The sequence below is a fragment of the Juglans regia genome, chromosome 4 (assembly GCF_001411555.2).
Source record: "Juglans regia cultivar Chandler chromosome 4, Walnut 2.0, whole genome shotgun sequence".
NCBI classification, from domain to species: domain Eukaryota; kingdom Viridiplantae; phylum Streptophyta; class Magnoliopsida; order Fagales; family Juglandaceae; genus Juglans; species Juglans regia.
The window spans coordinates 30,296,718-30,308,066 of record NC_049904.1 but is presented as its reverse complement, the minus strand read 5'-3'; the positions used below and the strand labels follow the sequence as shown (position 1 = coordinate 30,308,066).

Sequence of the window (11,349 nt, the reverse complement as noted above, 5' to 3'; positions counted from 1 at the left end):
TATTACGAATCTCTCAAGTAACATACTCACACATCAAATAATATAATTTGCAGCCCTATATATAAGGATGTTTTACCAAAAGAATTATGTTCCAAACATCCACGTGTTTTATTATGACAACACAGAAGACGCCGTAAAAAGGCAGGCAATTCTAATCGCGAGTCAAACAACTTGTTCAAATCTCACTCTCTTTGCCAGAGCTTTCTCTTCTGGATGATCCAAGGGGGCCCGGCGGCTTATTGCCCACTGCCAACTTTCCCACTCTACTTTTATAATTTTTTTCATTTGATCTTAATATATTATTTACTTTTATTTAACTTTTGAGAGTTTATATCCAATTACCATAAAAAAAGGAACCTTGTACGACACTTCGACTCTAGAGATATCTCAAAGGGGGTTGACCAAAAAGTTCATAAAATTAAGATGAAAATAGAAAAGGTTTTCATCTTTGTAATTAATCAAAGATCCAGGCCTACATCGTAGCCCCATGATGTCTAAAAGTTGACCAAAATACTAGATATTTCCTTATCAACCCTTCTTTTCCCACCTCCCCACCTCCTCATCTCTCCCTTCAACCTCTCGTCATGAACAAGCTTAATCACCAACAGCCTGTCCTGATGTTTCTCCTGCTACCCTGCATCTTCCTGTTCTTCCGATCCATTTCCGCTGTTGATTTCGTCTTCAATGGCTTCAACTCCACCGATATGTTACTTTATGGATTCGCCACCGTTGAATCTCGTGTTCTGACACTCACTAATAGAACGACTTTCACAATTGGTCGTGCCCTTTACCCGAAAAAGATTCCAGCAAAAAAGCCGAACTCTTCTTATGTGTATCCTTTCTCGACTTCTTTCATCTTCTCCATGGCTCCTTACAAGAATATTCTTCCTGGGCATGGCATAGTTTTCCTTTTTGTGCCCTTTACTGGCATCACAGGCGCGAGCTCAGCTCAACATCTTGGCCTTTTCAACTTCACCAACAATGGGAATTCCAAGAATATTTTTGGAGTCGAATTTGATGTGTTTAAGAACCAAGAATTCGATGACATAAACGCCAATCATGTTGGGATCGATGTGAACTCCCTCAAATCGATCCAAGCACATGATGCCGGGTACTGGCCCGACAACCAAAGAGGGAACAACGTCAGTGATATTGATGATGCGAAGTCCTTCAAGGAATTGAAGCTGAACAATGGTGAAAATTACCAAGTTTGGATTGACTATTCTGATTCTTTGATTAATGTTACCATGGCTCCTGCAGGCATGAAAAGACCCCTGAGGCCTTTGTTGAATGTTTCTCTTAATCTTTCTGAGGTGTTTGAGGACGAAATGTATGTTGGCTTCACTAGTGCTACCGGAGCGTTAATGGAAAGTCACAAGATTTTGGCGTGGAGCTTTAGTAATTCGGACTTTTCATTAAGCGAAAAGTTGGTCACGACAGGTTTGCCATCGTTTGTTCTTCCAAAGGGGCCGATATCTCGTTCTAAAGGGTTTATTGCAGGAATGACGGTGGGAGGTTTCATAGTTATTTTACTTTGTGCCCTGTTTACTGTGTCTTGTATCAAGAGGCAGCGAAGGAAAGCTAGGGAGAGAGCGGAAATGGAAGAATGGGAATTGGAGTATTGGCCCCACAGAATTGCATACCAAGAAATCGAGACGGCGACAGAGGGGTTCGCAGAAGAAAATGTGATCGGAACCGGAGGGAATGGGAAGGTCTACAAGGGGGTTTTGATAGGAGGGGCGGAGATTGCGGTGAAATGCATTTCACATGAAAATGATGGGATGAGAGAATTCTTGGCCGAAATTTCAAGCCTTGGAAGATTGAAGCACAGAAGTTTGGTGGGGTTGAGAGGCTGGTGCAAGAGAGAGAAGGGAAGCTTCTTGTTGATCTATGACTACATGGAAAATGGAAGCTTGGACAAGTGGGTATTCGAATGCGATGAGAACAAGATGTTGAGCTGCGAAGACAGGATAAGGATTTTAAAAGATGTGGCTTCAGCAGTCTTGTATTTGCACGAGGGGTGGGAATCCAAAGTCCTGCATCGAGACATAAAGGCCAGCAACGTGTTGCTTGACAAGGACATGAATGGAAGGTTAGGGGATTTTGGACTAGCCCGGATGCACGGCCATGGTCAAGTGCCTACCACAACAAGAGTGGTCGGGACGGTTGGATACTTGGCTCCGGAGGTGATAAAGAGTGGGCGGGCATCTGCTCAAACTGATGTGTTCGGATTTGGGGCCTTGATCTTGGAAGTCATGTGTGGGAGGAGGCCTATAGAGGAGGGAAAGCCACCTTTGGTAGATTGGGCATGGCAATTGATGGTACAAGGGCAGCTATTGAATGTCCTTGATGAAAGGTTGAGGGCTATTGGCGGGTTTGAGGAGCAGGAAGTTGACAGGGTGCTGCACTTGGGGTTGTTGTGTGTATATCCTGACCCAAGTTCCCGGCCAACCATGAGACAAGTGGTGAAAGTTTTGGAGGGGAATAATGAGGTGGACGAGCTTGGAAGTGAAGATATGGATGCATATTTGCGACAAAGATTGAAATCCAAGGGTGGGTGGTCCGAGTTTTCTATGCATTTTGGCTCTTCATTTCACCCAACATTTGAAGATATTCGACAGTCTTCATTGATGTCTCTGTCTTGGTCCAATACTGTAGAGGGCAGGTGAGTGATTCTGCATATATAAAATGAATGGATAAGGATATTTTGTTGAGCGAGAAAATGGTCGGAAATCTTGATCTGTTTGAAGAAACATAGAACATTGCTTTTGTAGGAAAAAACGAATGGGGATTTACTGGCAAACTTGCTGAGGCAATCGAGGATGAAGAGTGTGATGAGGGTAGTGGCTTTTTGAAAGCTTTTATTTCTTGCATATTTCTTCCATTCGTCCATTCGTGTATATTGGGGTTGGAGTCGGTGTACATAGCAAGCCTACGCATGTGACAATTCAATAATGTGCTTTTATTCTCTTACAATATATAGTAATAGAAACATTACTGTTTGATAATCTTTTATGCAATTTCAGACGAGTTTTTTTTTGGGAAGAAAAACAAATAGAATGATGTACGTCTAGGTTTTTTCAATGTATATTCTTGTGTTTCTTAAGATACGTGTTTTTAATTTTGTAACCAGTAGATTTATAGAGTATGGCTGGTTTGGTTACACAAAACCATCTCATATAATAATTATAATTTTTTCAAACTCTCACAAAAAATATAATAAACAACTCAACTTTTTAAAATCTTAAAATAAAAATTATATTAAAAAGTTATCTTATTATAATATTTTATTCAAATTTTCAACAAAACATATCATCTCATCTCATCTTAACTGCGTAACCAAACGAGGCCTAATGCTACTAAACATCCCCTTTATTACTATTTTTCCACTATTTCGTTATGTGATATTAAATTATTGAAGATTATTTGTTATGTCCAACTTGCAGACTAATTATTTGATACTATATCATGAGATATTGAGAAGATGATGATAAAATAGATTAGGGATGAAAATCAACGCTATCAGCACGGTTTTTTACCAAAATCGATGCCAATCGATAGAGGGGATTTGCATAGAACAACTGATTGTACTATCTGAACTGCGTAACCAAACGAGGCCTAATGCTACTAAATGTCCCCTTTATTACTATTTTTCCACTATTTTGTTATGTGATATTAAATTATTGAAGATTATTTGTTATGTCCAACTTGCAGACTAATTATTTGATACTATATCATAAGATGTTGAGAAGATGATGATAAAATAGATTAGGGATGAAAATCGACGCTATCGACATGGTTTTTTACCAAAACTAACGCCGATCGATGGAAGGGATTTGCATAGAACAATTGATTGTACTGGTCGATGGGGAGGAGAAATACCTGCCGTATCGACTCCAGCAATTCTCGATACTCCTAGCGGCGAGGGTCGTCTGAGAGGGTAGAGAGATAGAGAGAGAGATAAACTGAGAAGAGCAGGGAGGGGAAGAAGACGATTTCAAATTGACACGACGTCGTTTAGTTTAAAATCAAACAATGTCGTTTCACTCATATCTATTTTTAATATGTTATGTATAAAACGACGACATTGTTTCACTTGTTTTTTTTTTTTGTACACTTTAGGTATAAAATAACGTTGTTTTACTTAAACTTAAGTGGAATGGTTTCGTTTTAACTATGGTATATGCAAAAAATATATTTATTTATTTAATCAGCCGGTTCGACGATTTGAACCAGGTTCAAACCGAAACTGAACCAGCTGACGTCGGTTTTATCTATTTTATGTCGCCAGCCAACCGGTTCTCCATTGGTTCCGGCCAGTTCTTGACTCCGATGGCTAGTCTCCATCGACGTAGGTCGGTCCGGCCGATTCCTGTTCACCCCTAAAATAAATGATAAATAGAAGTTTTCTATAAGATATTACTCTTAGTGAATAGATTTACGTTGGCATATTGTATAAAAGGCATTTTTGGTCCCTTCTCCACTCATACAAAACTTGTGAGATTCCTAAAACATACAAATACAGAGAGTTAGATAAGAGAATATCAAAGTGTTCAATCAAATTTTGTTGCTAAAATTAATACTCTGTTAAAGGTTTATTGTATTATTTTTCTATACCGTTTCCCTCCATTTCATTTTTATTTTCCTTGTCGTGGTTGCCATGCATTTTTATTTTATTTTTTATTATTGTTCTGAATGATTGTTGGGAACCCATGCAGTCCCTACTTTTTGTACTCGATCTGGTTCATCTTCAGTAAGATATATTTGCTTAAAAAAATTAGTATTGCACATCATGAAATTTATTCTATAATGTTGTCCTTTGCATACTCTTCCACTTTACGAAACTAGAATTGTCAAGCGCAGAGAGAGAGAGAGAGAGAGAGTACTGAAAGAAAATCTTGGCTTGGATTTGATAGTCATATGTATATAGGAGTATTCTGTCCTTATCCAGCTTGCCAATTTTGAGTTTTACCAAACTTTGATGATGTTCTGAAATGATTGTTGTTAGGTGAGAGCTTTGTAAGGGACAAAAATGTTCTTAATTGTCTTCAAGTAATTTCCTTTGGGTCAATAATCAAAGAGAAAATCTTTAAAATTACTTTCAATAATCAAGTAATTTCCTTGTTCTTTCGTCCGTTTGCAAGCTTTGAGCTTTTAGTCCTAGTTAAAGCTCTCTACCCCTACACGTTTCAAGCTCCATTTTTGCAACGTCGTTCTTCTCACTTCAACCCATATCTCTTTTGAGTAGCACGACTATTTCATTTTTCAATCAAGTAATAATTCAAGATTTGAGAGAGACTCGTGAGACTGATGTTCTTTCGACAAGTTTTCCAGACAAAATCATCTTGAATGAATTCCGTGTTGAGATCAAGAAAAAAGCTTTGCCGAGTTGTGGAGGAGTTAGTTGCTAGTTAGGTCATATATGACAGTGGATGCCCACAGTAAAATTGAGTGAGATGGTGGTTGCCGATAGTGAGATTGAGTGAGATAAGAGAAAATAAAAATGAAATTAAAAAAGTAGTTGAAAGAATGAAGATCGCATTTGAGGGAGATTGAGATTTGGGACGAGGACTTTGGATTTTGGGGAGGTCACAATTTAAGGTAAGGAGTGAGATATAATTTGATTATTCTATATTTTATATATTTTTAATGAAAAAATGACCTCGCACCTGATTGTGAGTTTGAGTGTGGTGTGCAATTAAAAGGAGGTTGTAGTATAGAAGAACTCGATGCATATGGGATGAGTTCCAATATCGAAGAGTAACATACAGTCACCGTTGGAGTCCGCTAAAACTTTCTGTTAGTGTATTATATATATATTTTTTATTTTAATATTTTTAAATATTTTTAAAAAATAAAAAAAAATATACAACATCATTAAAAAAAACTTTTCTTAATCAAAAATTAAAAATAAATAAATAAATAAATAATTCAGCAAGAGCTCCCATCGACAAGACTAATATTGTTCTACCTAGAAACCCATTATTACTGTTACTGCAAATGCTTCAGCCTTGTAGGTTTATTGGTTCTATTGTCTTCTTCTTTTTTCTTTTTATTATTATTATTATTATTATTATTATTATTATATTGTCTTAAATGATAAAAGAAAGGACAAACCTTGACCATCTTTAACCGAGAATAGTAATGAATACAATATATTTTATAATACATGTTTAAAAATATGATATTTTTATAAAATGATGTTATTTTTATAAGTATTTTATAAAAATACCTCTAGACATAAAACTTAGTTGTATAAAATATTTTTATAAGTATTTTATCATTTTCCTACCAAGAATAATAATAACAACATCCTAGATTGTAACGGAGGATATCAAATGAGGCTTATGTGAAAAGTGAAAGAATAAATATAGATAAAAGTTATTATTGAGAGCATTCATTTTACACACATGATGTGACATCATTTAGATCACACATCTCTTCAAGTGAGTATTGAGAACAATCAATTAAAAGTAGCTACACAGTGAGTGTAAAGTGTGCACTATTATAATGATTTATCTCTACCATTACTCAAAGTGAAATACTGATTTTAGAAATTTCATGTGTTTGAAGATAGATTTTTGTTTGGATGGTTTGAAAAGATTAGAAGCAAGAAGCCTTGAATTAAAGAAAGACAAAAGTCACTAAAAAATGGACTTGGGCCGAAAAATCTTATTTTGAGAGCCCAGTTATTTCAATCGGGTCTAGTTTCTCTCTCAAACCTTTGGAGGTCTAAATTAATAGGTCTTTCAATGATTAATGGTTTAATTTTAATGATCAGAAAACCATACATGATCGAATTTTAGAAACATAATGCAATCCAAACCTAATATAATTGCCTGACATATATTATCTCATTGATCATTATAATGTGTTGTTCCACACAGATTTTCTCATCCATTTCTCTCGTTCCTTGGAAAACCGCCACTTTCAACCTTCTAATTATTGATATAAATAATCATAATAATAAATCTCATAAAAGAGTCGTGATAATAATAATCACTTCCAGCTCCAAGAAATTACACTGTGTTGTACGCCAAGTTTAATCGGACGAAAATTGCATAGAGCACACATTATTAGGAGAATAGAATGTTATGATGAATAGAATGTTACGATTCTGATAGTTAAAAACTTAATCAAATTAGTATCTAATAATCTTAGAATTTTTGGATCTATAGTTGGATATTTAACAATTGTTATTAAGAGATCACGTCACAAATTCAAGTCATATAAGAGGCGACCTATAAGTTGTATTAAAATACATTGGTATTATGTATGGACATGATGTTGAGTCATTAAATACTGATAGATGAATGAAGTCGCTAAAATCGAAAGGCTACCATCAAGTTAGTGTTGATAGAGTGGGCCACTGTAGACGTCGGATTTGGAAGCGTGATGGAATATTATGATCCCGATGGTTAAAGACTTAATCAAATTAGTATCGAACATTTCTAAGACTTTTAGATCAATGATTAGATCTTTAACATAGAATAACATCAAATTAAAATTGACCTGCGACAGTCCTCCTTAATTTGAAGGATAACCACAAAGTTTTAATCCAAGATCAATTTTGTAACGCCCAATTGGAAGGCTCAACCCATATGACCTATACTTTAAAAGGAACTAATCAATGATACAATTAGAGCCCCATTAAAACAATATAAAAAGTAAGAATTTTTCATTTCCAAACAATATGATATCACATTCACCACATATCTTTATCCTTATCATATGGGTATCACAAATTCCATCCACATACATTAATGTAACCCTACTCTTACTTGCTGCAATAATTAAGTTCGGGAGCCTAATTAATTGGTTCTCTCATTTGAGCTTTGAAATTAGAATCCTGCGTGCATCAATTAGGCGTATGTACACCTTATCAGAATTTGTTGTTTCTGGGTGATCAGGTTCTCTCCTCATAATTGGAGGCATTAGGCAACCTAAAAGTTTTGTCCCTGCAAATACCAAAGGACGAGTACTCAAAAGTAAAACTACTCAAATGCTTTGCTGATTTTGGACATTTAATGCACATGCATATATATATAGAGTTTTTTTTTTTTTTAGATAATATTAAATTGTTGTGAAATTTATTTTAGATAACGTAGGTGGCATTTTGAGTCCCTGATTTAAATTTTAGAACATTTCCGGAACTAATTAAATCATTTTTCTGTCCCGGCCTTCATGCATGCATAGCCTCCCATTGAACCGAGAGTTCTTCTATTTTTAAGTTGTTGCACAGAATATAATATCCACATGTCATTTATATAGTAAAAATTTATTTGTAAGATTAAGATTTTATATTTTTTTAAAATTAAATAATGCGATATAAATACTTTAATTGATGTATTATCTTATAAATAAAATTTTCCTTCTACCAAACTAAAGAGAGCATAAACATTTTAAAACTTGACACCAACGTCCTTAATTGCCATAAAAGCTTTCTTGACGTCGATTTTGCATTAATTTAGGACGACAAGGCTGTGCAGTTGGGACTCGGGAGTTGTCACCAGAGAGATCTAGTACCGTCGATTCCTTGAACGATGCTGTCGGGTCACACGTACGGTTCGGGCCAATATTAAAAAGAGTTTCTAGTCCGAGTAATATACACCAGATTTTACTTTCCTCTCAAATGTGACATTTTTATCACATTAAATGAGCAGATGATACTTTATTTTAAAAAATTATATAAAGATTAATGGGTAATGCCGAAAGTGATACGTGAATATGATTTTTTTTTTTTTTTTCGTTCTAGTACATATAAAAACATTACTACGTACGCGTACCATAGTTATTTTTTCTTTAAACAAGACCAGCCTGGCATGCATAAATTAATTAGAAAGGTCTTTTTGCAATGAGTGCACTACAGAACAGAGATAAACACAGTTATCCCTTTAATTTGTTATTAAATAATTCATTTTGATCTTATCTGATCTTTAATTAGAAGGCTAGTTTTATCATCCATCATGTATAGGTTCTTAGCATAGTTTGATTGGTTCTTTGCTGTACACCTGTTTAGATATCACGTGAAGAAATTCAATGTCCAAGTTCTTCTTGATTATACATCAATGCATAATTTGCTCGTATGAGTCACCGATCAAACAAAAGAATATGATGGTATAAATAATGTAACATACATCTAGATAAGGAAAAAAAAAAAGTAATGTTATATATAATTTTAAATTATACAGATGACTTCTTCATTTAGTCTGTAAATAAACTTATAAATTAACGTGTCTTTACGTGGAATATTAAAATTAATAATTTGATTTATCACATTATATTAATATTAATTTATGAATTTAATTTATTCTAAAACATTTTTTTTTTAAACATTTATGGATAATGTGAGAGTGTTGACGTTATGTTTCAAGATCTACCGCCTACGTCTGGTAGAGGAATCTGACAAATGAATTGTGACCAACGTGTCGATCTTATTCATTAAGTTTTGAACAAGTTGTCGATATTAAAATGAGAAACACGTATTGTAAAGAATGTGGATCATGTTTAGCAATATTGTTAATATCTTCATCCTTGCTATATTCAACTCTTTACTTTGTCCTTTTATGTTTTGACAGGACAGGACAGGGTAACAACCATCGAAAATTATCAATCAAACCGAGGAGATGTCTTGTAAGGAGCTTTGAGTTTTATTCATCCACTAGATGTTAATATGCTATCGTGTATATATATAGATAAAGATAAAACTTAAGAAACCCATAACATTAAATTGGATATACAATGCTGCTGACAAAGCAAAGTTTAGTTTATCAAAATGTGTCATTACACAGTTTAGACGAGATGAGATGTTTTGTTGAAAGTTAAATAAAATATTATTATAATATTATTTTTTAATAAAATAAATCTATAATATACTATTCAAATGTAAAATTTATGTGTATTTTAAATTTATTCCTTAATTTAAAAAAAATTATGTGAGATTTGTATATTTTAAAATTAAATAAATAATTTAATTCTTATAAAGAATTTGAATTTCATATTTAATATTTAGAAATTAATATGACTTGAATCAATATATTTACAATTAAAAGAAATTATAATCTATGGTACCGTTTCGAATTACGAGCAATTTGGATCAAGAACTTTTCAAAGTTTATTATTCTCCACAAGAATTAAATTATTGATCGAAGTAGGACACGTCCAAATTTCCAAATTCCAATGGGAAGTTGCGAATAGAGAGAAAAAAACAGGTACCATTCACGCATACAAAAGATGTCGCGTTTTTTGGTTTCTTTTGCTTTTGGTGCCAACAGAAAATGAAATAATTGGCGTTAGGTGAGTGACGTGTGGGTCCCTTCCATTGGATAAACTCAAACATGGCCCTCTACCTATTACCAGCAACAATGGTGGTCCCTCATACTCACCACATCATGAGGATAGAAGATAGCACATCACTCTCTTCGATTAAATATTATAATCGATTAAAATCAATGTTATTCCGATTTTAGATTTTTTGTTACTGTATCGGACTGATTCTTATATATATATATATATATATATATATATATATATATATTTAATTAAATTTTAATATTATATATAATATTTTTTTATATTATATATAATTTTATATAATATATACAATTACGTATAAAATAATGTTATATTATAATTTATAATATAAAATTTAAATCTTAAATATAAACATTTGTTTAATTATATGTTTTAAATATAAAATATATATTAATTATATTTTATATCTAAATAAATTCTCAATATATCTTTTTTATAAATATATTAATAATACTAATATTAAAATTAAAATATCAAATTGATTCGAATCGAAATTAATAAAATCAAAAATATCAATTTAAGAAAATAATCAGTACGATATCAATTTTTAAAAATATAAAATCAGAATATACCTATTCAACCTCAAAATTTATGCAAAATCGGACCTTACACCTCTATAAATCTATTAAAATAAAAAGAAATAATAGATACAGTTATAATATGTAAATATTGTATAATTATTTTATAAAAAATAAATAAATATAAAATTTATATAAAAATTTAAATTTTTAATAAAAAATTTATTATTTTTTAATATAATTATATAATTCTTACGCACTTCTAGATTATAGGTAAGATTATTTCAAAATAAAACACGTGAATAGTCGAGTATATCCAAATGGGATTGGCGTGGATCGAAATTATTGAACCGTGACTGGCGTGGATCCTTGCTGTTCACACCACATGGGGAATAAAAACTAAACTAACCCCACATGCGCGGCGGACCGTTCTTCTCTGTTGTCTCTAGATGGGTCCCACGCTAAATCCATTCTTTGGTCTTTATAAATAGACTTTAGCCCCTCATCACATGGTACA

General features: G+C 33.1%; 1 protein-coding gene across 1 annotated transcript; it reads left to right on the top strand.

Moving 5' to 3' along the window:
* The first annotated feature begins 460 nt into the window (after positions 1–460).
* LOC109011510 (L-type lectin-domain containing receptor kinase VII.1) lies at positions 461–3,008 on the top strand. Its single transcript, XM_035689863.1, has 2 exons — positions 461–2,665; positions 2,775–3,008. Exons 1-2 carry the CDS (start codon positions 585–587, stop codon positions 2,809–2,811), a joined length of 2,118 nt encoding a protein of 705 aa, XP_035545756.1. The 5' UTR covers positions 461–584; the 3' UTR covers positions 2,812–3,008.
* Positions 3,009–11,349: the final 8,341 nt, after the last annotated feature.

Excerpts from the sequence above, each read along its gene's own strand:
- LOC109011510 (XM_035689863.1), top strand. The coding sequence starts at position 585 with ATGAACAAGCTTAATCACCAACAGCCTGTCCTGATGTTTCTCCTGCTA. Across the intron at positions 2,666-2,774 it reads TCCAATACTGTAGAGGGCAG|GAAAAAACGAATGGGGATTT; the intron begins GTGAGTGATTCT and ends TTGCTTTTGTAG.